At 34.8% G+C, this 21,683-nt stretch overlaps 1 protein-coding gene across 3 annotated transcripts in view; it reads right to left on the bottom strand.

Moving 5' to 3' along the window:
* LOC145269631 (neuronal acetylcholine receptor subunit alpha-7-like) overlaps positions 1-21,683 on the bottom strand; it is a 96,720-nt gene that overhangs the window by 22,026 nt on the left and 53,011 nt on the right. For 2 of the 3 annotated variants that reach the window (XM_080125358.1, XM_080125351.1), the window contains 3 exons: positions 10,964-11,085; positions 7,829-7,873; positions 179-288 (listed from right to left, as the gene is read on the bottom strand). In XM_080125358.1, the coding sequence (XP_079981484.1) occupies positions 179-288; positions 7,829-7,873; positions 10,964-11,085 (277 nt within the window). Of the gene's footprint in view, positions 1-178; positions 289-1,326; positions 1,473-7,828; positions 7,874-10,963; positions 11,086-21,683 lie in introns of those variants that run through there. The other variant, XM_080125363.1, reaches the window with a different exon arrangement.

The following is a 21,683-nucleotide window of genomic DNA, read 5'->3' as shown; positions in this document are numbered from 1 at the left end:
GAAAGACGGTGGACATAAATTTATATATTTAAGTATTTAAAACGTGGCTCTCGATCTCGTACGAAAGAACAGAATAAAAACTACTGAACAGCTTCAAGCGAAATAGTCCAGCGAACAAAAGAAAACACTTCCATAGTCATAACCTTACTATGGCAATAGAATAATTAAATAAACCTACTTGTCATAAAGGCAAATATCAGGAATCCAGACTTTCTCTTCTGGCAGATAGACGTTTTTAATACCATCGTATTTCGAGACATTCCAAGACAAGTTGCAATCATTCCAGCCCTGGAATATATAAATAATCCAACGATGCCCATTTATTTAACTGTAAAAGAGAGAGAGAGACACACATTGTTTAAATACTGATGCATTGTAATAATACCAATGCTTATTGTCAGTGAGAAGACAATGGCAAGCGGTTGTTGCGATAAAGCAAGGACATTTGGAAAGGTTATCGAAAGAGGTGGAGAGTACTTGAAATCTGGGATACTTCTTAACCTAACTGCAGGTAATACCACCGATGGTTTTCAGTGAGTATCTTTTGGGCATAGTCTGTTTAAAAACGGCCAGTAGTACAAATAATAATAATAATAATAATAATAATAAAAAGAAGAAGAAAGAGAAGAAAAAAGAGAGGAAGAACAATAATAAGAAGCAGAAAGAGAAGAAGAAGAAGAAGAAGAAGAAGAAAGAGAAGAAAAAGAGAGGAAGAATAATAATAAAAAGAAACAGAAAGAGAAGAAGAAGAAGAAGAAGAAGAAGAGAAAGAAAAGAAGAAGAAAGAACATAAGTCAGTCATAAGATTATAAAATACCGTATGAATATGTAAGTATGCGCAGCGTTTTATGAGAACTGTACTCTTCTATATTGAATGGAGTTGTTCTATAGAAAATTAATTATTTGATCCGACTAAAATTGTGCATTTGAAGTTACATTTTCGTCCTGCATTCAAATTTACGTATTTTTCTTAAAATTAAAACTAAAGGTAAAAAATAAAGGACATAAGTGAGTTTATACGGGCAAAGTGTTACTTCCACTGTTTCTGTGACCTTGATATTAATCTTTTAGCAGATAATCAAAACTGTAATCAGTTTTTAGTCAAATCATGGCAGATATTTTTACATAGTATAGTGGCAGTTAGGTAAGCGAGATATAAAAACAAAAGCATTGTTACAAATAGTCTCGACTAGAAATGAGAGTTGGTATTAAATTCATAATAATTATGTTCGGGTGTTACTGCTGCTGCCATTTATTAGTGTAAAACAATGTCGTCGCTGTGGACAATCGCCAACCTCGAAACAGCGCACAAAAGTAAATACAAACCCCGATATATAGTGTATAGATCTGGGAAATTGAAATTTTTTTCATCTTTGTTTTCATCATTGTTTTCATCATTGTTTTCATCATTGTCGTTCGGCTGAAGTTGGCTCATCTCCGTCCCATGAATATCTGCCTCATATGGCTCGAGCCGTAAATTCTCTCCAACAACTATTTCTCCTAAACTAATACAAAAGTTCTTAATATATTGACGTCAGGATAGGAAATCTTATGTCTGGATTTTCTATCTTACATGGCCACTCCCAGCTGACTACATATCGTACTTATGATATTTATCTTACAACCTTTGTGTGCGTTGGTGATTGATTTCTACAGATTGTCAATTTTTTTACGACAACTTTTTTTACATTTGTATGAATCACTTTGTAACGACTACTGACACCTTTGCTTTGGGTTGGGAGTGGAGGCATCTATAGTATCACATTGACAAAGATTTCATTACATATGGCATGAAGCACTCTTTCAATGCTACATATTTCATAAACTTATAATTAAAATGCACCATATATTAGCTTTAAATACAAATGTTAAGAAAATATCAACAATAATTATCATTAGCGGAAGAATTATGTAAAACAAATATTAGTTTCATAAAATAAAATAATTATTAGCATTGTTGCAATTATTTTACTGCTATTTATTTAATTCATATGCGTAGATTGTACTAGTTCCATCAGAAAGTGACGGGTAGAAAGTTTACTTTTTATTATTTAATTCTTAATGCAGTAAGGAATAGATAATAGTATTTTTAGTCTTGCCTGAGGCAAGGAAATATTTATCCTGTTCGATTAAATAAAGAGTTCAATGCAAAATTCCGTAGACATAGGAAAGTTTGACGTATAGCTACTCGAGTTCGAAAAAGGATGCACATTTATAAGATCTTAAGTATATTGGTCGAAGCATCAACCAATATGAAAGTACGATGCTGAATAATCCATTCTGTAAAATGATCGCGTCAGTGTATTTTCCCTTTCGTTATAAATGCATGCTACGAATTTCTTAAATAAGTTTCTTTAAAAACGAAGCGAAGTAAGAGTGCATGTGCCTCCTCTGCACGAGTCCAAACAAGCATCTTAATCGCCAAATGCACATAATCAATAGAAGCATATTATAAATTGCAAGCTGTTTTGAATTTAAAGTTCAATTTTTTTTTAATTTCAGGAAAACAATGAATGAGATTTGAACAGACAATACGCGACATATCCTAAGCCCTTTTCCAGCGATGGCGAAAAAATATTTTTCCACGTATTGAGAAAAACAGATAACAGTGTGTTTTATGGCGCATATATTCGCCATCTGCAGAATTAGAAACTGAATACCGATTGCTGCAGAATGTATGAATCAGCGAGTATGGTTTTCTAGTAGATAATACGTAGATATTCTTTTTTAAGAATATGTTCATCATTTTGTTCTATCTGCATATGGACCTCTGACTAGCTGATCAGATATTACCCCTGCTATCGTAAACAATCAAATGAAAAATCTATTTAAGAGTAATTATTTTTATTTCTTGTTTTTATAACTGTCCTTGGTTCACTGTTTATATTTGTCAGATAGTTTTTAGAATCCTAATTAACCCCGTAGATGCCAGTTTTCTCTGTATGTGCTAAGCACCAATATCTGGAATATTTCGATGTTTTATGACTTCAAAGCGACCCCTCTCCGACATAATATCCCGGAACTATAGGACCTAAATTCTTTTTGACATTAAAATTATTTCCAATCAAAATATAGAATTTTGGCTCCACTAATTTCTTCTAAAATGTTCCACCTGCGTTCATATGAACAAAAACGTAAAAAAAAGGCGTGTGGCCATGGCTCACAATCTTGACTCGTTTGAACAAATTCAATGTGTTTTAGTATTCAATGCATCAGATTCGTCCTAAATGAGCTAAAAAAAAACGCAGACAACAAATAATTTTATTGTCAGTCACAGTGCGAACTAACTTTAATGTTCTCTCATTTCTTACCCAGTTATATAGAATGTGGATCAGTCTCGGTATATGCATATTTTTTAATATGCTGACGATTATGTATTTCTGTAAACTTTCGTATGAATTGTCGTTGGATTTTTTCTGTCTTATTCTATTTTTGTTTTGCTTTTGCTTCTAAAATGCGAACGTGTATGATGAACCTTGCCGAAATTTTGACAAGTTTATTCCGAAAAAAAACACATTATTCCCAACAAAAGCTTTCCCATTTGTAACGTAGCGTATCGGGAGTAATTTCAACGCCATAGTAAGTACACTTCACTGACCTGGTTGCAGACAGCATTTATGAACACCACTTCCCTAGATGATCTCGAAACAGAACTAGTACTGTGCAGAAGAATATGTTTCGGCACCAATAACCTGTTGTTTAGTAATAAGACTATCATTGAGACCTATAAAAATAGACAACGAAATCTAAGCATGGCTTGGATTGATTACCAAAAGGCAAATGATACACTATCGCACACTTGGCTTCTGCGGTGCTCTGATTTACATAAGATCCATTCAGTAATCATAGAGACTTTTCTGCGTGGGATGATGTTATCTGCGTCATAGTCAGGGAACCGAACCTTTGATTAACCCCCAGCAGGTGCAATGTGTTGAGGCTGCTGTATTGTCATTTTGTAAATGGATTCTGAGCCATGCACTAGCTTCTGGTGAGGTATTTCGTTGCCATATTAGCCGGTAATGAGACTGCTTCTTCTCTACATAGTTGCAAAACTCATTCTTTGTTTCCATTTTTCTTTGCTCTGCTCTAACAACTCTGCCGAACTTTTCTATATATCTCAATCCGCAAAAAGGAAAAAATCTCAAGAAACAAAACAGCATAGTAAACGACTATGATGCGGATAACGTCATCCCACGTAAAGGGGACTCGATCTCCCAATGTAGACCCCAACTAACAGGTCTCCCTGACTAACATCAAGAGTCTACGTTCCACTCTTCTATAAGTTGAAATCCAATTACAGGAGACTAAACCTGGCTTATTATCTTTCTGATATTCTCTCTCTCTTTTGATCTTGATCTTGATCGTGATCTTTATCCTTATCTTTATCTTGAGCATATGGTGCAATGAAGAAAAAAGTTGCTCTGAACCCACCACGCTTCAATTTAAATGAATATCCTTCGTCTTAGTGAAACATCATGTCTTGACAAGCTTCTGTGACTGACCTTCACTTCCGATCTTAAATAAAACACATACATCACATATGTTGCAAATAATTGGATCACTCTATTGCTTCAGTAGGTATCTCACGGCCGATGCAATTATATGTATAAGAATCAATTACGCCCTAAAATTGGATACTGTTGCCAAATCTAAGTAGTTCTGCTCGGCACACCCTATCCAGCCTTGGTAGTGTTCCAAACCGGCTTCGAAACCTAGTAAGTAATTTCCTGTTTTCTCTCTGCAACGTCATCCCCACAGACGAGACGTTTCGAACATGTTTCTGCTCTATCATTGTTTTAATAGCAAGTGCTTGACTGAACTTCAATCTATTATTCCCCGCTTGCCAAATATTCATAAAATTAACTTGACTAGCTACAACCACTATATACGATTTCCCTCACTCTCTATCTATGCCTAAATCTAAGCGCAAATTCCATGAACAAAGCTTCTTTCCCAAAACTGCCCTCCTGGGGAATACTGTTCTGCTGGCTTGCGCCACAGATGAATACAAGGAAGGGGCCGTCAAATCCAATGTAAACAAGTTCTTGTTGAGCCGTCCCCATAAATAATCAACTTCTATGCAACTTACGCCATTAACAATGACTATCCTACCTAACATTTATTAACTCTTATCATCGAGTGGCCTTCGATCTTTGATAAGTCCTGACGCCCAAGTAAAAAACATGTGAAAACCAAAAATACCAACCTCTAAGGTAAACTCTCACTAACATTAATTTATGTCCAACATTTCAGAAGTTGAAATTCAATTAAAAGAGACCAAACTTCAAATGTTGTTCTAAATCTGGCTTTAATTCAACTGTTTCTGTAGTTGATTTCGCCATTAAACGATATTCTATTTTCACATCTAAACCCGACTTTCAAAATCGCTATGGACATGGAATATGTGCTTACATTAGAAGTAGTTTCATCTTGTTAATCTTGAAAATCGCATTCCCTTGTTTAGAAAGGCTAGTAATCGTCAGTACTGTAGAAAGTCTTTCTAAACAAAGGAATCCGAATCTTAACGATAACCTTACCCCTGTCATAGGAACGTATCCAAGGAATACCCCAAACATCCTTACTTGTGATTTAGAGTTTCACTTTCTCATAGCACAGCATTTACATTTGTCCTCTATCGCCCATCCCCCATTGATGCTTTAGCTACCTTTGAGCGTATCGCTAAGCAAATTGGCCATTACTGAACCAATATTCATGCCTGTGGAGATTTTCATGTTAACAATGTATAATGACTTATCCACTCAAACGAAACAGATGAAAAAGGAGGATTTACTCATGATTTCTCCCTTACTCATGATCTAAAACAGCTAGTTATTGTACTCTACTCTAACAACATACTCTAAACTATGCTCATCTTTCATTTTGTCTCCGATATTCTGTTCATCCGGTTGTCACAATGAATAAAACAAAATATGGCAAAACCTCAAATCTGCTTCTATACCGAACAGTATATCAATACTCGATGGGATAGTTTCCGAACCTTTATATCAGAACTAGCTCGTCGCTCTATCTTTAAAAGAAATGCGATATATCATCCAAGCTAACTTGTTGGTTAAACCACGGCAAAGACAAATATATATCCTTCAATAAATTCTAACAAAAATCGAACAACCAGACATGGTATACCCTCAATGTGCTGCTGCCATTTCTCAAAGAAATCACTACTTTAATTGCTTTAAACGCAATAGATGTTGTGAAACTAAAATTGTGTTTCAGACAGCCAGCAATCACCGCAAAACAATAACTGGAAACACAAGAGAACTTTATGCGAAGATTATCCAGTCCGTAATAGAAGAACAGCATTTTGGCTACTATGGGTTTTGGTGAATAACAAAACTGTATTCGATACAGATACCTGTGTTCTGTCCAGACTATAATAAATGGGCTTGGTGCAATTTTGTCACCACCTGACAAAACCAAACGTTTTGCCAAAAACCGTGCATAAAAATACACTCTATGCGATCTGGGCCAATTTCTTCAAAAGACCGAAAATAATCTAAGCGACATTCACATATCAGGTCGAGATGTTGCTGCACTTTATGCTAGCAAAGCAACTGGTCCTGACAATATTCCAATTATAATACACAAAAGGCTGCAACCGTAACAAGCCTCCATGCTTGCAAAGATGTTCAATCGATGCGTATAAAAGTTTTTTTTTTCTTTGGAAAACCTCGTTAGTGTGTCAAGTATTTAAAAAGAAAATGTGAGGTCTTTCGTTAACTGGAACACTATTTATCTGACCAGACTTAAATTTTATTTGGCGGTTATTGTCATTAAAGATCATCAGATTAATATGTTTTATGTACGAAACCCGAAGTTAAAATTTCAGTCAGTATTATTACAATAAACAAACCTTTTGATGTCAAGGTCAAAAAATAGTGTCAAGTTTATATATGATCCAAAACATTATTGGCCAAAATATATTAACTAAATAGCGATTACAGTTTGTATTTTTAATCCCCCCCCTTTTTATCCCCTATCAGTCATAATGATAACATATCAAAAAGTTTTTAAAACACTACATCTGGTTAAGAAATGGATAACACGCGATTAGCCATACTGAAACCAGCAGCCTTTTAGTTTCGTAAATAATGTTTCTAAGAATATAAAATTTTCTGGTGGATTTAATTCAAATTTTAATCATGAATTAAAAATTATACATTCTTAGGTTCACTATTAATTTAATTATCTTTAAAATTCATTTAAACTTAATTCTAACTAGATCCAGCAATTCGAAACATTAGAGTGCAGAACTACCCCCGTTTCTTCTACCAAAACATGGCGACTTCAACTTCCGACAAAGCTCGGAGCTTACATCAATCGAAACGTTGAGATTACACTCAAAGTTAGATCAAGTGTCCGATTAATCTAAATAATACAAACATAAGTCTGACCTTGATCTTTTATGTAACATTGATCTTAGCTTTTGACCTAGACATTCTGTAATCAAATAAAATCCAGGTAAAACCATGGCCAATAGGGGAAGCAAATTTTGGGGCGATTGCTTGATCGTTGGAGATGCAAAGTTGCGTAAGAACAAAAAGGTTGATCGACAACAATGTCTTTAAAAGGAGGTAAAAATGCTATTTCGAATTTAAACGTGACTGAATGACCGACAGCAGGACAGACACACCGTATTATAATGCTCTGTAGACGTAGACATATCTATTAAACTAGTTATTTTTACTTAATATGTGTCGCATTCAGTGTGCACGTTCGTAGATAAAATACTTTTCAGACGTCAATGCTCTCGATTGACTAATCGACTTGTACTTAGGATGTCGTAAGGAAACAAGAAATAGATACTTACAAATCGTAACCAGGCATTGATACTCAGAACTTGCGATTGTTCGCTCTGTAAAGATAATAACAATCAGAATAATGTTATCTCTATATTAAGTTAGATATATAAAATAAATAGATATGTAATATAAAATAAATATATAAAACATAATTTAGTGTTCTTACATATTTAAATATTTGTTGAATTTCGTTTACGTTTTAAGATAGAATTAAGAATCTCTTGAAATTCAAAACCTCAGCCTAGAATTATTAAATTAAGAAACATGTCTACGATAATACGCCGAGGCATTTTATGTACATATGTGTAAGTTATTCTTGTTTTACATGCATTTAAAACATGGGATCGTCTGATCAGTAAACATGGATAGGCATTTAAAAAAAAATATTCCCAGCTTCAATATAATCATCTTGTCGACTAAAACAGAACATTTTTTTACATAGTGGTCACCACTTATCAAGGCCCGAAGGCCACTCAGGGATAAGGGTTATTGCGTGTACAGCAATCAATGAGATAGTATTTTAGTAATCATTAGTATTGGGGGTTTTGATAGAGTGTCTTCCTTAAGGGGGCTGTTTGTCAGGAGTTTGTTTATGTTGGACTTGAAGACGTCCAAGTTGTAGTCAGGGGGGAAACAGGCAAACGGCAGAGAGTTTCACTGGCGTGCAGTTCGAAGAAAGAAGTTTTGTTCATGGAATCTACGTTTGGATTTAGGCACAGATAAAGAATGGGGAAAATTATTGACAGTAGTTTCAGCCAGACGGGTGTTTCTCGTGAAAGATTGGCGAGTGGGGAAACTGACATGTTTTAAAAATGTATTCAAAAATAGTTTGCTGGCAATTCTATTTTTTGCAACCAAACAGAGCGTATGAAAATCTGAAAACGAATCAAATTTAAATAAATACATAAATAATAAACTTATTTCTGTTACATATTTAAATATTGTTTTAGCTGACGAGACCAATTATTTTACAGTATTCATGGTTTCAAAAAGAATATTATTTCATAAACTTAATAATACGAATTGATTTACAGTTTCATAATAAATCTCCAAACTTGAAATAACTATCGACTAGAAGAATAGAATTTTAAATAAACACATTTCAATTTTCGTAAACGAATTTAGTAAACATAAGGGGCGTTACTGTGAAATGGCGTTAGATATTAAGATGGAGACATAGTAAATATCCTATTTATCGTTCATACTGTTGTTTTACTTGAGAAATACGATTTATATTATCAGGTTCACAAGAAAGTTATTGTGGTTTTTAACTTTTAAATTCAGATGAACATATCTCTGCTCAAACAAAAATTTACTGATCGAAATAATCACCATCAGAATCAACATACTTTTTCCAACGCAAAACAAGTGTATTTATGCCATTAACGTAAAAATCTTGTGTTCTGATAGCGATGAAATCGCTGAAGGAGTTTGATGTTTCTCACGCAGAAAGTTGTCGAAATGCTTGAAAAAGTGTTAATCTTAGGTGAGAGATCTGAAGAGTATAGTTGATGAGGCAGAGTCCCGTAGCCCAATTCGTTTAACTTCTGCTGTGTCGGTTTAGCAACGTTGCATCGGGTTTTGTCGGGAGGAAAGTTGGGCCTTTTCTGTTGACTTATGCTGGGTGTTGTCGCAGTATTGTGGAATGAACAACCACTGGCTGTTTGGTTTTTGTTGGAATTTCTCGGAAGGTATGAAGTGATCTATACCGACAGTTAACCTATCAGTCACATTCGATACTACTTAAAACACCTTCTTTTTCAACATAGAACGCTGAAATGCATTCGTTATAAATGTTCGGACGCTATCCATATCAGCCATAGAGTATTGCTATAATGTACGATGAAGAGTTACATCTGAGGACTTATTAAATTTTTTATCTTGTGTTAGACAATCGAGTGTTCGGAAGATCCCAATGAAGAAAGAACGAGGGACAAGCACAGCTAACAGTACTTGATCATAAAGTATATTATAAATTTTATTTTGACGTATCTATTTTAAAATAATTTTTTTGACGTATCTATTTTAAAATAATTTTATTTTGACCTATCTATTTTAAAATAATTTTTTTACGTATGTATTTTAAAATAATTTTTTTTGACGTATCTATTTTAAAATAATTTTATTTTGACGTATCTATTTTAAAATAAACTTATATTGACGTATCTATTTTGAAATAATTTTATTTTGACGTATCTATTTTTAAATAATTTTATTTTGACGTATCTATTTTTAAATAATTTTATTTTGACGTATCTATTTTTAAATACTTTTATTTTGACGTATCTATTTTAAAATACTTTTATTTTGACGTATCTAATTTAAAATAATTTTATTAATACATAAATGGATATTAGTTTCATAGTCAATGGACTGCCATTTATCAAATCAAAGGGAGTTTCATCAAATTCTTCTTGGCTTAGCAGGCCGGGTGCAGGCTTAACGTGTTGCCTTGATTAATGCCGATGGACAAGCACTTGTAAATACATGTCAATTTACGATGTTCAAAGGTGTAATGTGTTATTACGTAATCATGTTTCTTGATGAAGACTTGCGTGGTCGAACTAGTTAAATCACTCATCTTCAAAAATACGAATAATTTTACAAAGAGAAGAATATATATTCCCATCTGATTGGCATGGAAGAAGTCCTCACGATATTGTACTATATTGCACAGAACAAATATTACTTTTATTCTAAGTGTATTTAAGTTTGAGTTTCACGTTCGACACATAACAGCGTCAGATGAATTTTAACCACAATTTTCTATATAAGAACACGTTAAGACAAATGTTTGTAGGTATGTTATAACTATGGCTATGACAACAGCATATTCTTTTCATTGTTTTGACTCTCGAGTATATATCACATACAGTTAGACACAATTAATCAACCGAGAACCGCATCACTCTATATAAAACATAAAGGATATCAATGGATACACAGCCGAGAATCAGAACAAGGAAAACAATATGCTGTTGTCATAGCCCTAGTTACCACCCATCCCCCCTGTTTTTAAGTATAATAAACGATGAAGATGCGACACAAAGTAATAAGCAGACAATTAGCAAAAATGCAAATTTTCATGAATGCTTTACCAATATGATTCATAAAAATATAAAGTAATGGAAATTTCTACTGACCACTGCTTGAATCTGGCGTAAGGCGACGTCAATATAAACGACCACAGGTTTTCCTTCGCAAATTGGACGCACGTCCTTCACATAATCCTTTAAAATATCCGTCACCAATAGGAAGTAATTATCTTGAATACGGGATAAAATTTAGAATAAAAACAGTTATTTAGTAACATTCAAAGAGAAAAACAAATATTAATACAAGATGGTCAAATGAAAAGGAATTTGAGGTTTAAATCTTATTATTTAAATGTGTATTTTGTTTTAATGCCATTTGGCTTATTCACTACTTCGGATTATACGGACGATATTTGGAGAAACTGCGTGTATATTGTAATATTTTTTGAAAACGTTTTTAACGTAATTTTTTGGTTAACTAAGTTACCGTTATACAAATGTACTGCTTTTCTTGCGACCAACGTGTAGAACGTAAATATAGTCACGTACATAAACTACTTAATAAATATCGCCACACCTGGCATGGTAAATTAAGTTCAAAATTATTACTGCAATCTAATCTACTATGTAAAGAGTACGTATATCAGTGCATAACTAATCCGCCAATTTCCAATTATTAAATCACAACAGTCTTTTTTTTTTCGTCGCCGTCTGTGCTAGGATGTAAAAAATCGTTACTTACTCTGACAAAAGCAAATTGTTAGATTTTATCAGTGGTGGCTCACGTCAGGTTGTAAATATTTTGTGTAATAATTTGATAATTATTATTATTGATATAACCAAAGAGAGTGGTTCGCTTTGATAAGTGTGAAGCAGGTTTTAGTATCACGAATACCCGTCACCATTGTCAGGTAACAAATACAGCAACGTTTAAAAACCTTTACAATATGGAAGCTTTATAAGTATGGGAGCTTTATAAGTATAGTTGAACACTTTTTTGTCCAAGTAATTAAAGTTGCTTTATTGGAATCATTTTTTTGATAATTCAGCAAATCAACCACGGATATATCTATGTCGCATAGCCTGTTTACAGTTACAGGATGAAATACGTCAGATTGCAAACACAGAATTTGCTGAAAATTTATTATCAAAGAGTTTGGCGTTGTCAGATGTTGAGGATATTACCCTAGGTCTATTGATGATGGGTGGGATAGAGGATACGCCTCTGTTCAGGAACCTGTTAGTTATTCGCAAAATCCTGCGGATACCAAACAAATACTCAGTTTGTTTATGGATATTCTCTGGTTCCTAAAATTCTCCTGACATCCGCCACGAATTATACATCATTTATGGACTGGATTGTTGGCTCCTCACCTAAACCAAGTGGTAGATTATTTTAATTATTCCACGTCCGACAGAGTAGCGTATAAGATGAAATTTAAAACAGTCAATAACTTTGAGAAATTCACTTTTAGCATTAGCTCTATCCTGATTGCATTGACTATTTCAGAAATAGTCTGGTGATTAGTTTGATAGAATTTCATTATTGAAACTAAGAGAACAACGAAGGCTGAAAGGAGAAATAATTTCATAAATATTTATTGGATGGGAGTAAGAATTTTAAAGTTTGTTAACGATTCCAAGAATATAACATATGGAATATATATTCAACAAAATTAACTTTGGCTACGTGTGAAAGGTACAATAGCGTGTCTTTTATTTTTGTACCAAATATGATTTTGTTTGTTGTCTAAACAAATTAGACAAAAATGTGTGATAATCTAGAGGCGCGGCGCTTAATATATAATATGTAGCAGAATGTATATAAAAAGAAGAATAATCTTTTCTCGATATTTTATAATCTAAATCTATTATCCATTCAATATATTCACTAAAGCATATAGGGAACAGCTGCACATATATTGGCATACCTAATGACGTAAATAAACGCAGGGTATCTATAATAATAGTGTATATAGAAACACATATATAGCTATAATGTTCAAATTTACTTAAGTACAGATAGACAATTAATCTAGTAAGTCCTTTCGTGCATACATACTCATTATATATATATATGTATATATATATATATATATATATATATATACGATTTTCCGAATGTGAGAGATAATCTATAATAAATTCCATAGCCAAACAACGTCGCAGCCCACAAGGGACAAGACAGTCAACGAACCGGGAGTCCAAGGCTCTTGTGGGCTGCGACGTTGTTTGGCTGTGAAATTTATTATATACATATATATATATATATATATATATATATATATATATATATTAATATGTATGTATCTACACATATATATACATATATATACACATATATATATATACATATATATATGCATATATATATATACACATATATATGTGTGTTTTATTTTTTTATTACCGTTTTATCTGTTTGGTTACATATGTTTCGGATGTTGGACCATATTTACGATCCAACAGCCTCATCAGACCTTACAAAAATGGTTGCTAGTATTTGGAAGAAGTATTTTAGAAGAAATACGAGAAAAAGGGGGGTAGGAGATAATAAGAGGGAGGGAGACGAGTATCGACAATATTTCAGTTATGAAGGTTAAAATACATTAGATTGTATTGTGTTGGGGGGTAGCAGATTAAGGTAGGTGTGAGTGGAGATAGATGAATATAGGTAGAGGAAGGTGGAGAGAGGATGGGGAGGAGTTTCAATTTTTAGGTTTTAACTTTTGACTGCTTTTTGCTTGTTCAGCCACGTATATGAAGTATATGAGAGAGAGGGAGAGAGAGAGAGAGAGAGAGATATGTATATAGGTGTGTATCTATGGGTATGCATGGCTGAACGTATATATACAGGTATAGCTATATCTGAGTTTATATGCATGTATTTGTATGCATGTATGTATGTATATGTGTTTGTATGCCTGCATCTGCAATACATTTAACACTGAAAATAAAGTTAAACATAACCACTGCCCAAAGCACCATGTTAGGAGCCCACTCCGTATATACGCCCATGTATTTACTTATTCATCATTATTTATTTATCCTAACTTTACTTTATTTACTTGGTATAAATATACACATGTCTGTGTGTGTATATATATATATATATATATGTTTTGAAAAAAGAAAAATCGAATGAAATTATGAAATAATCAACGTTTCCTCCCTATTTCAGATGACATCTTCAGGATATTAAAAGGAAAAATGCGTATGGTCTATGATCTTTTTCTTTTTTTGCATTTTTCTTTTTTTCTGAAATAGGGACGAAACGTTGATTATTTCATAATTTCATTCGGTTTTTCTTTTTTCAAAACAACATAACGTCAACCATCGCTGGTAGTTTTATTTTATTTTTATACATATATATATATATTTAAAGTGATGGTTGTGTAGTTCCAACGAGAGAAAAAATGTATATTTAAAAGAGTGTAGCCATCAACAATTGTGGGTTTTTTTTAAAGGTTTTCATCATATTTTTATTTTAAAATATTTTTATAACGCGTTTCGAGCTTAGGGTGTGCTCTCTTCAGATATTTTCGTAAAAAGTTTTTCTTTAAAATGGGAGTTTGTGGATATGCCTCCGCTGATATTAAATATGTTTTTCATAGTGGTGCGATGCGTGTGTTCAGTGTTTAGACGTTCTGTCTCCAACTGTAAGTGTTTTACTGTGACCGGTCAAAGTTAGTTTCAAAGAGTGTTTTTTAGTCCATATGGTGAAGGTTTTTATGGCTTCTTTAGGGTTCTTTTTTAAAGACTTTCTTTCCCCATGTATAGCATACACTCACACACAATCCCATACGCATACATATATATTCATGTACACGTACACATGCACACGCACACAGGCACACACACATACACTCACGTATATACATAGAAATATATGTAGGAGCATACATATATACACATATACATACCCACCTACACACTCACACACGTACTCGCATACATCCACCGCTAACAATTATTTTTATTTTTTTATTTTTTATTTTATATATATATATATATACACACACATATATACACTTTTTTTTTCCCCTACCAAAACACGCATGTATATATGCGCTTAATCATTCAGACATATGTACACGCACCCACACACACACACACAAGTAAGATGGAGAATAATAGGTAGAAGATATATATACACACACATACACGCACATACACACATATATGTACACACATATATGTATGTGCACCTACACTCACAAACATCCACATACTATGTAGGCACATACACATACACACACATGCACACACACAGACATATGCAGGGGCTCACACATACGCGTATAACCATATTCACACGAACACATTTACCCACTCATACATGTGCATACATATGTATATATACATACATACACACACATACATACGGATGTGTATACACTCATCCACCCATATATATATATATATATATATGGGCACATGCACTCACAATCCCACACACACATACATATTCATACATCCCACCTTATGTATATATTGGTTGAAGTTTCCTTTCCAATCCATGCACATATGCATACATGGATTCGGTCACTCAAACATAAGTGCACGTATACATACAAACAAGATGTAGCATAGATAACAGATGATATATAATTATACACACACGCATACACAATCATATGTGTACACCCATGCACATACACATATACACACGCACACACGCGCGCACACACACATACATACGTTTAATTTCTAGTTGTTTGTTTAGTTAAGAGAAATGGTACTGAACTGGGTATGGGCGCGCGCACCCGCGAAAGTGTGCGTGTGCCTTATTGTGCTTTTTTGTTGTTTCGTGTGTGAGGGTGCACACCTACCCAAGCATGCATGCGTATAAGTGTATTTTGTGTTTTGCCTATTTATGTGTATAATTATGGAGAGACGTTTAAGGCGGGGTTAAACTTTGTTATGAATTTTTTTTCTTGAGTTAGCAAGTAGAAGTAGTTGTCAGTTTGGAAGATGGGCATTATCTCGAATCTGCCTCCACTGCATGCGTGTATATGTTGTGATACATGTAGGTGTCTATTTTCCGCGATTTTGATGTTGGATCGGTGTAGGGCTACTCTATTACTAAGGTTTTTTGTAGCGCCTATGTAGGATTTATCGCATGCTGGACATTTTATTACATAGATTACGTTTTTTGAGGTGCAATCTAGGTTTTTTTTAATTTTGAATGTTTGTATGGGGTTCGCAAATGTGTATGTGTTTCCCTCTAATATTATGTTGCAGACTCCACATCGTTGTTTGTTGCATTTTGTGACTCCTTTTGTTGCGTCTTGATTGAGTTTGGATGAGGTAAGAATGCGTTTTAGGTTTTTGGGTTGGCGTTTGCTTTTAATTATTTTTGTTGTTTTAAGGAAATTGTTTAGTTTGCTGTTTTGGTTAAGTAGGACGAGGTTTTTCGTTATCTCTGTGAAAAGTTCAGGGTTGTTTGTGTTGTGTGTGGAGACGTATGTTAGGATTTGTTCTTTGTTTCGTTCTTTAGGGGTTCTCAAATCTTCTACTGCTATATTTGTCGCAAGTTGGATCCCTTTGTCTATAAGTTGTGATGGGTATTTTCTTTTTCTTAAATTTATTCGTAGTTCCTTGAGTCGGATTTTTCGAAGGTTATTGTCCGTGATTATGGTGCAGATTCTACGTGCTAGGGTGTAGGGAATTGATTTTATGCAGCTTTTAGGGTGGTGGCTTTTAAAGTGTAGGTATTGTTGGGTGTCTGTAGGTTTGCGGTAAATGTCTGTGATAATGTTATTGTCTTTAATCTTTATCAGTATGTCTCGGAAAGGTAATTCTGTAGAGCTTTGTTCTATGGTGAATTTAATTTTTGGGTGTAGGTTTTGGAGTATGGTGTGTAAGTCTGTGATGTCCCCCCATGTGGGTTTCCATAGGATGAAGCAGTCATCTAAGTACCTTTTCCATGATTCTACAAACAGTATTTTAGTGCTGTGGCCAAATTTTTGTTCTATTTTTTTATATAGGGTTTCTTCTAGGTAGGCTAATGTAAGGGTTGCGTAAGTCGGTACCATTTTCGTTCCCATTGCTGTACCTAGTGTTTGGATGTAGTTGGTATTGTTGAATTCGAAGGAATTATTATTTAGAATTATGTCTATACTATCGATAATGAATTGTTTTGTGAATCTGGGATGTAGTGTTTGTGCGTGTCTGTTGATCCAAAATAGTATTGCTTCTTTTCCTAATTCATGGGGTATATTACTATATAAACTACTAACGTCAAATGTAACTAATAGTGTCCCGTTTTCTACTGTATGTGGTAAGGTAGTGAGAAAATGGATGTCGTCCCTTATGTAGCTCTTAACTTGATCTGTGAAAGGTTGTAATAAGATGTCTATTAAGTTGCTAAGTCTGCTTGTCGGACAGGCTGGTCCTGCTACAATGGGTCTAAATGTAAGGTCGCTAGGGTTTGGAGCGTTAATATATTCTGAGTTTTGTGTATCGATGGCAAGTTTTATTGTGCCAGATTTGTGTATTTTAGGCAGTCCGTAGAAATTGTTGGTCTTTGTAATGAAATTTGTGAGGAAGTCCTTTTCTTTCTTTTTTAATATTTTGTTGTGTGTTGTACAAAGTTTTGTGATTTTTGAGATGGTGGTGTTATCTATGTTGGTACTAATGGGTTTATAGTAGTGTTTGTCATCCAGTAATTCTGTAATTTTTGTTTCATAATACGTTCTGTCCATGATTACTACGGCACTGCCTTTGTCTGCTTCTTTTATTATTATGTCATTATTATTACGGATCTTTTCGAGTGCTTGTTTTTGCTTATGTGTGAGGTTGCTTGTGGTTTTGTGTTTTTTTTGGAGGTTAAGGTTCCAGAGATTTTCGAAGTAGTTGTTTAGTTCTTTTGTGTTGTTCTGTTTATTAGGGAAATATGTTGATTTGTTTTTTACTAAAGAATCATCTTTGTCCCCTTTGTTATCTAGTGTTTCTATTAGTCTAAATTTCCGTTTGAATTCTTTAAGGTCCTTTTTTAGTTCTGCTATATTGCTTTTAGGGGTGGGGCAGAATTTGAGGCCCAGCTTCAGTATTTCCATTTCGTTCTTTGATAAGGAGTATGTGGATAAATTGATGATTTTGGGTCTAATTTTTTCTAACCTGGAATTGTTGTTCCCTGGGGGCTTCCTAAAAAATGCTGGGAGTTGTTTGTTTCCTTGTTTCGAGGAGTGGTGTGTTTTAGGGTGGTGTGATGTCTCCTTGTAAAATGAGTGTCGTGTACAATATTGTGAGGGTTCAGTGATAAATGGTTGAATGGGTTGTCGTTATATGTTTTTTGTGTTGGATAGTTGTGTTTCAGTTGGAATTGGTGTTGCTGTTGAGGATACATGCATTGTTGTATAGGGTTGTGTTGTCGGGGTTTGTTGTAGGGGAGGTCTGTTTGTTGGGATTGGTGTTGCATGGGATATTCTGATTGTTCCCGTTGATGGGGGAGGTGCCTTAGGGGTTTGTTTCTTTGTGTGGGATATGAGCGGTGAGAGTTGTAGGTAGTGTTTTGAATTATGTGATGTCTCAGGTAGTTGTGTTGCATTGTGGGGGTGTTTTGGTAGGGGTTGTTTAGTAAAGGTATTTTTTCGTTGTTTGTGTTAGCGATGTAGTGTCTGTGGGAATGGACTTTTGATTGTGTTCGCTGAATTGGGTGGTTATGGTTAGGTTTTTATTGCTTAGGATTGTATATAAGTGGGTATTTTTGTGGAGATGTTGTGTGTGGTATGTTGTCCGGTGTGTTGTGTTTGTTAATGGTGCGGGTTCTTGTGTAATTTTGAGGTGTTATTAGTGTGCGTTTTGGCTGGGCCAGTTGTTGGGAATTTGTGTAAGATGTGAATATATTGTGGTTGCTTCTTTGTGTGTAGTTGTATCTGTTGTGTGGATGTGTCTGTGTATGGTGTATGTTTCGTTTCTTACCTTTGTTATGTGATCTCTGTGTTTGCGGATATCGTGTAAGAGTGTTCTGTTCCTGGTTGTCCTTGTATGTGTTTGTCGATTGTTTGCTTTTTTCTTTTTCCGGCAGGTATTTTAGCCAGGTTATTTTCCGTCCAATGATGTATGTATATATACATATGTATGCACATGTATGAGTGGGTAAATGTGTTCGTGTGAATATGGTTATACGCGTATGTGTGAGCCCCTGCATATGTCTGTGTGTGTGCATGTGTGTGTGTATGTGTATGTGCCTACATAGTATGTGGATGTTTGTGAGTGTAGGTGCACATACATATATGTGTGTACATATATGTGTGTATGTGCGTGTATGTGTGTGTATATATATCTTCTACCTATTATTCTCCATCTTACTTGTGTGTGTGTGTGTGTGGGTGCGTGTACATATGTCTGAATGATTAAGCGCATATATACATGCGTGTTTTGGTAGGGGAAAAAAGTGTATATATGTGTGTATATATATATATATATATATATATATATATATATATATATATATATATAAAATAAAAAATAAAAAAATAAAAATAATTGTTAGCGGTGGATGTATGCGAGTACGTGTGTGAGTGTGTAGGTGGGTATGTATATGTGTATATATGTATGCTCCTACATATATTTCTATGTATATACGTGAGTGTATGTGTGTGTGCCTGTGTGCGTGTGCATGTGTACGTGTACATGAATATATATGTATGCGTATGGGATTGTGTGTGAGTGTATGCTATACATGGGGAAAGAAAGTCTTTAAAAAAAACCCTAAAGAAGCCATAAAAACCTTCACCATATGGACTAAAAAACACTCTTTGAAACTAACTTTGACCGGTCACAGTAAAACACTTACAGTTGGAGACAGAACGTCTAAACACTGAACACACGCATCGCACCACTATGAAAAACATATTTAATATCAGCGGAGGCATATCCACAAACTCCCATTTTAAAGAAAAACTTTTTACGAAAATATCTGAAGAGAGCGCACCCTAAGCTCGAAACGCGTTATAAAAATATTTTAAAATAAAAATATGATGAAAACCTTTAAAAAAAACCCACAATTGTTGATGGCTACACTCTTTTAAATATATATATATATATATATATGTATATTTATATTTTTATAAATATGTATATTTATGTAATTGTATATACGTGTATGTGGGTACATGAGTGTGTATATATGTATGTATGTATGTATGTATATGTACCTATTACTGGAGATCTATATCTCCACGTATATGTATATATGTAGGTATATATATATATATATATATATATATATATATATACTACGTGAAACTAACCTACACTCCTCCATCTCCTCTAACTACTTTAACATGTCTGGCTATCTCCTACTCTGCCATAAGGACTCTGACAGACATATGCACGGACTTGGAGTCTACTTTCGTGACACGCTCCCCTTGACTAGAGAAACAAACCTCGAATTGGACGATCAAGCCTTTATACGCTTTAGACTAAACATATAATATACCATTAGCTACTTTTATTTTCTCTACCGCTCTCCCTCGACCCAGCACTGCACCATAATAAACAAAGTCTCTGACAGCATAGACACGGCACTCTCCCGTGACACTAGCGCACAAGTACATGTATTTGGTGACTTTAATGTCCACCACCTAAAACTGGCTTGGATTATCTACTTAGACAGATGCAGCGGACATCCTCACTGTAATCTCTGAACGTATATACCATTCACTGGACAAAGCAGATTAGGGCAGAGCGGTAGCTCTAGATATATCTAAGGCTTTTGACAGGGTATGGCATGAGGGTCTCCTCAGGAAAATTAGATCATACGGTATCACTGGTAGAATACTTAACATAATTAAATCCTTCTTAGATAAGAGAAAAATCCAGATTGTCCTCGACGGTCGTACATCTAAACAATATGATATAAATGCGGGAGTGCCTCAGGGGTCTATCCTTGGACCTCTATAGTTTCTAATATTCATAAATGACCTCTCCTGACAAAATTGTCTGTGATATGGGTATATATGCTGATGACACCACACTCTATAACAGGCATGGCAGGAAAACAAATTAACACATATCTAAAGAAATGGCAAAAACACTAGAGGATGATCTCCGATCTGTAGTGGAATGGGGACAAAAATGGATGGTCACATTCAATGCTGCCAGGACTAAACTGATTTCCTTCAATAATTACAAAAAGCCTTCTCTGGCACTAATAGCAATGACCAGTGACTCCCTATCTGAGAGTACATCTTTCAAACTGCTTGGCCTAACGTTCACAGGAAACATGAGTTGGAACAATTACATTGAAAACATTGCCATGGCCGCTGCAAAGAAGGTAGACTCTCTCTACCGTGCTAGAAAACTACTAACATCCGAAAGTATCCTGTACCTCCATAAGGCCACCATTCGCCCATGTATGGATTATTGCTGTCACATTTGGGCTGGTGTGTCTGCTACTAGTTTCTCGTTCCTAGACAAGGTTCAAAAGAGAGTCGCCAATCTGATAGGCCCTGAACTGTCATCTAAGCTTCAGCCTCTGTCCCATTGACGAAATGTTGCATCCCTCTGCCTGTTCTACAAGTATTTAAATGGTGAATGCTCTGGCGAACTGCAGACACTTGTGCCCCCACGACGTAGACACGCTCGACAAACCCGACAGGCAGCTAAATCCGACCCCCACACAGTAGAGATCCCTAGATGTAAAAGATCTTTCTACTCCAGTAGTTTCTTCCGCAGAACCGCTAGACTCTGGAATTCCATTTCAGGTTTCTGTTTCCCCAACTGTACTGACATGCAGAAGTTCAAGTATAACGTGAACTGACATCTTGCTGCCCAAATCCCAACATAGTACCCCAGTAGTTGTTGCCCCTGATAGTAG

Source organism: Euprymna scolopes, chromosome 4, assembly GCF_053919585.1.
Source record: "Euprymna scolopes isolate OS-2025 chromosome 4, ASM5391958v1, whole genome shotgun sequence".
Classification (NCBI taxonomy): Eukaryota; Metazoa; Mollusca; class Cephalopoda; order Sepiida; family Sepiolidae; genus Euprymna; species Euprymna scolopes.
The sequence above is the reverse complement of the archived record's forward strand: the minus strand, read 5'-3'. Positions and strand labels throughout refer to the sequence as shown.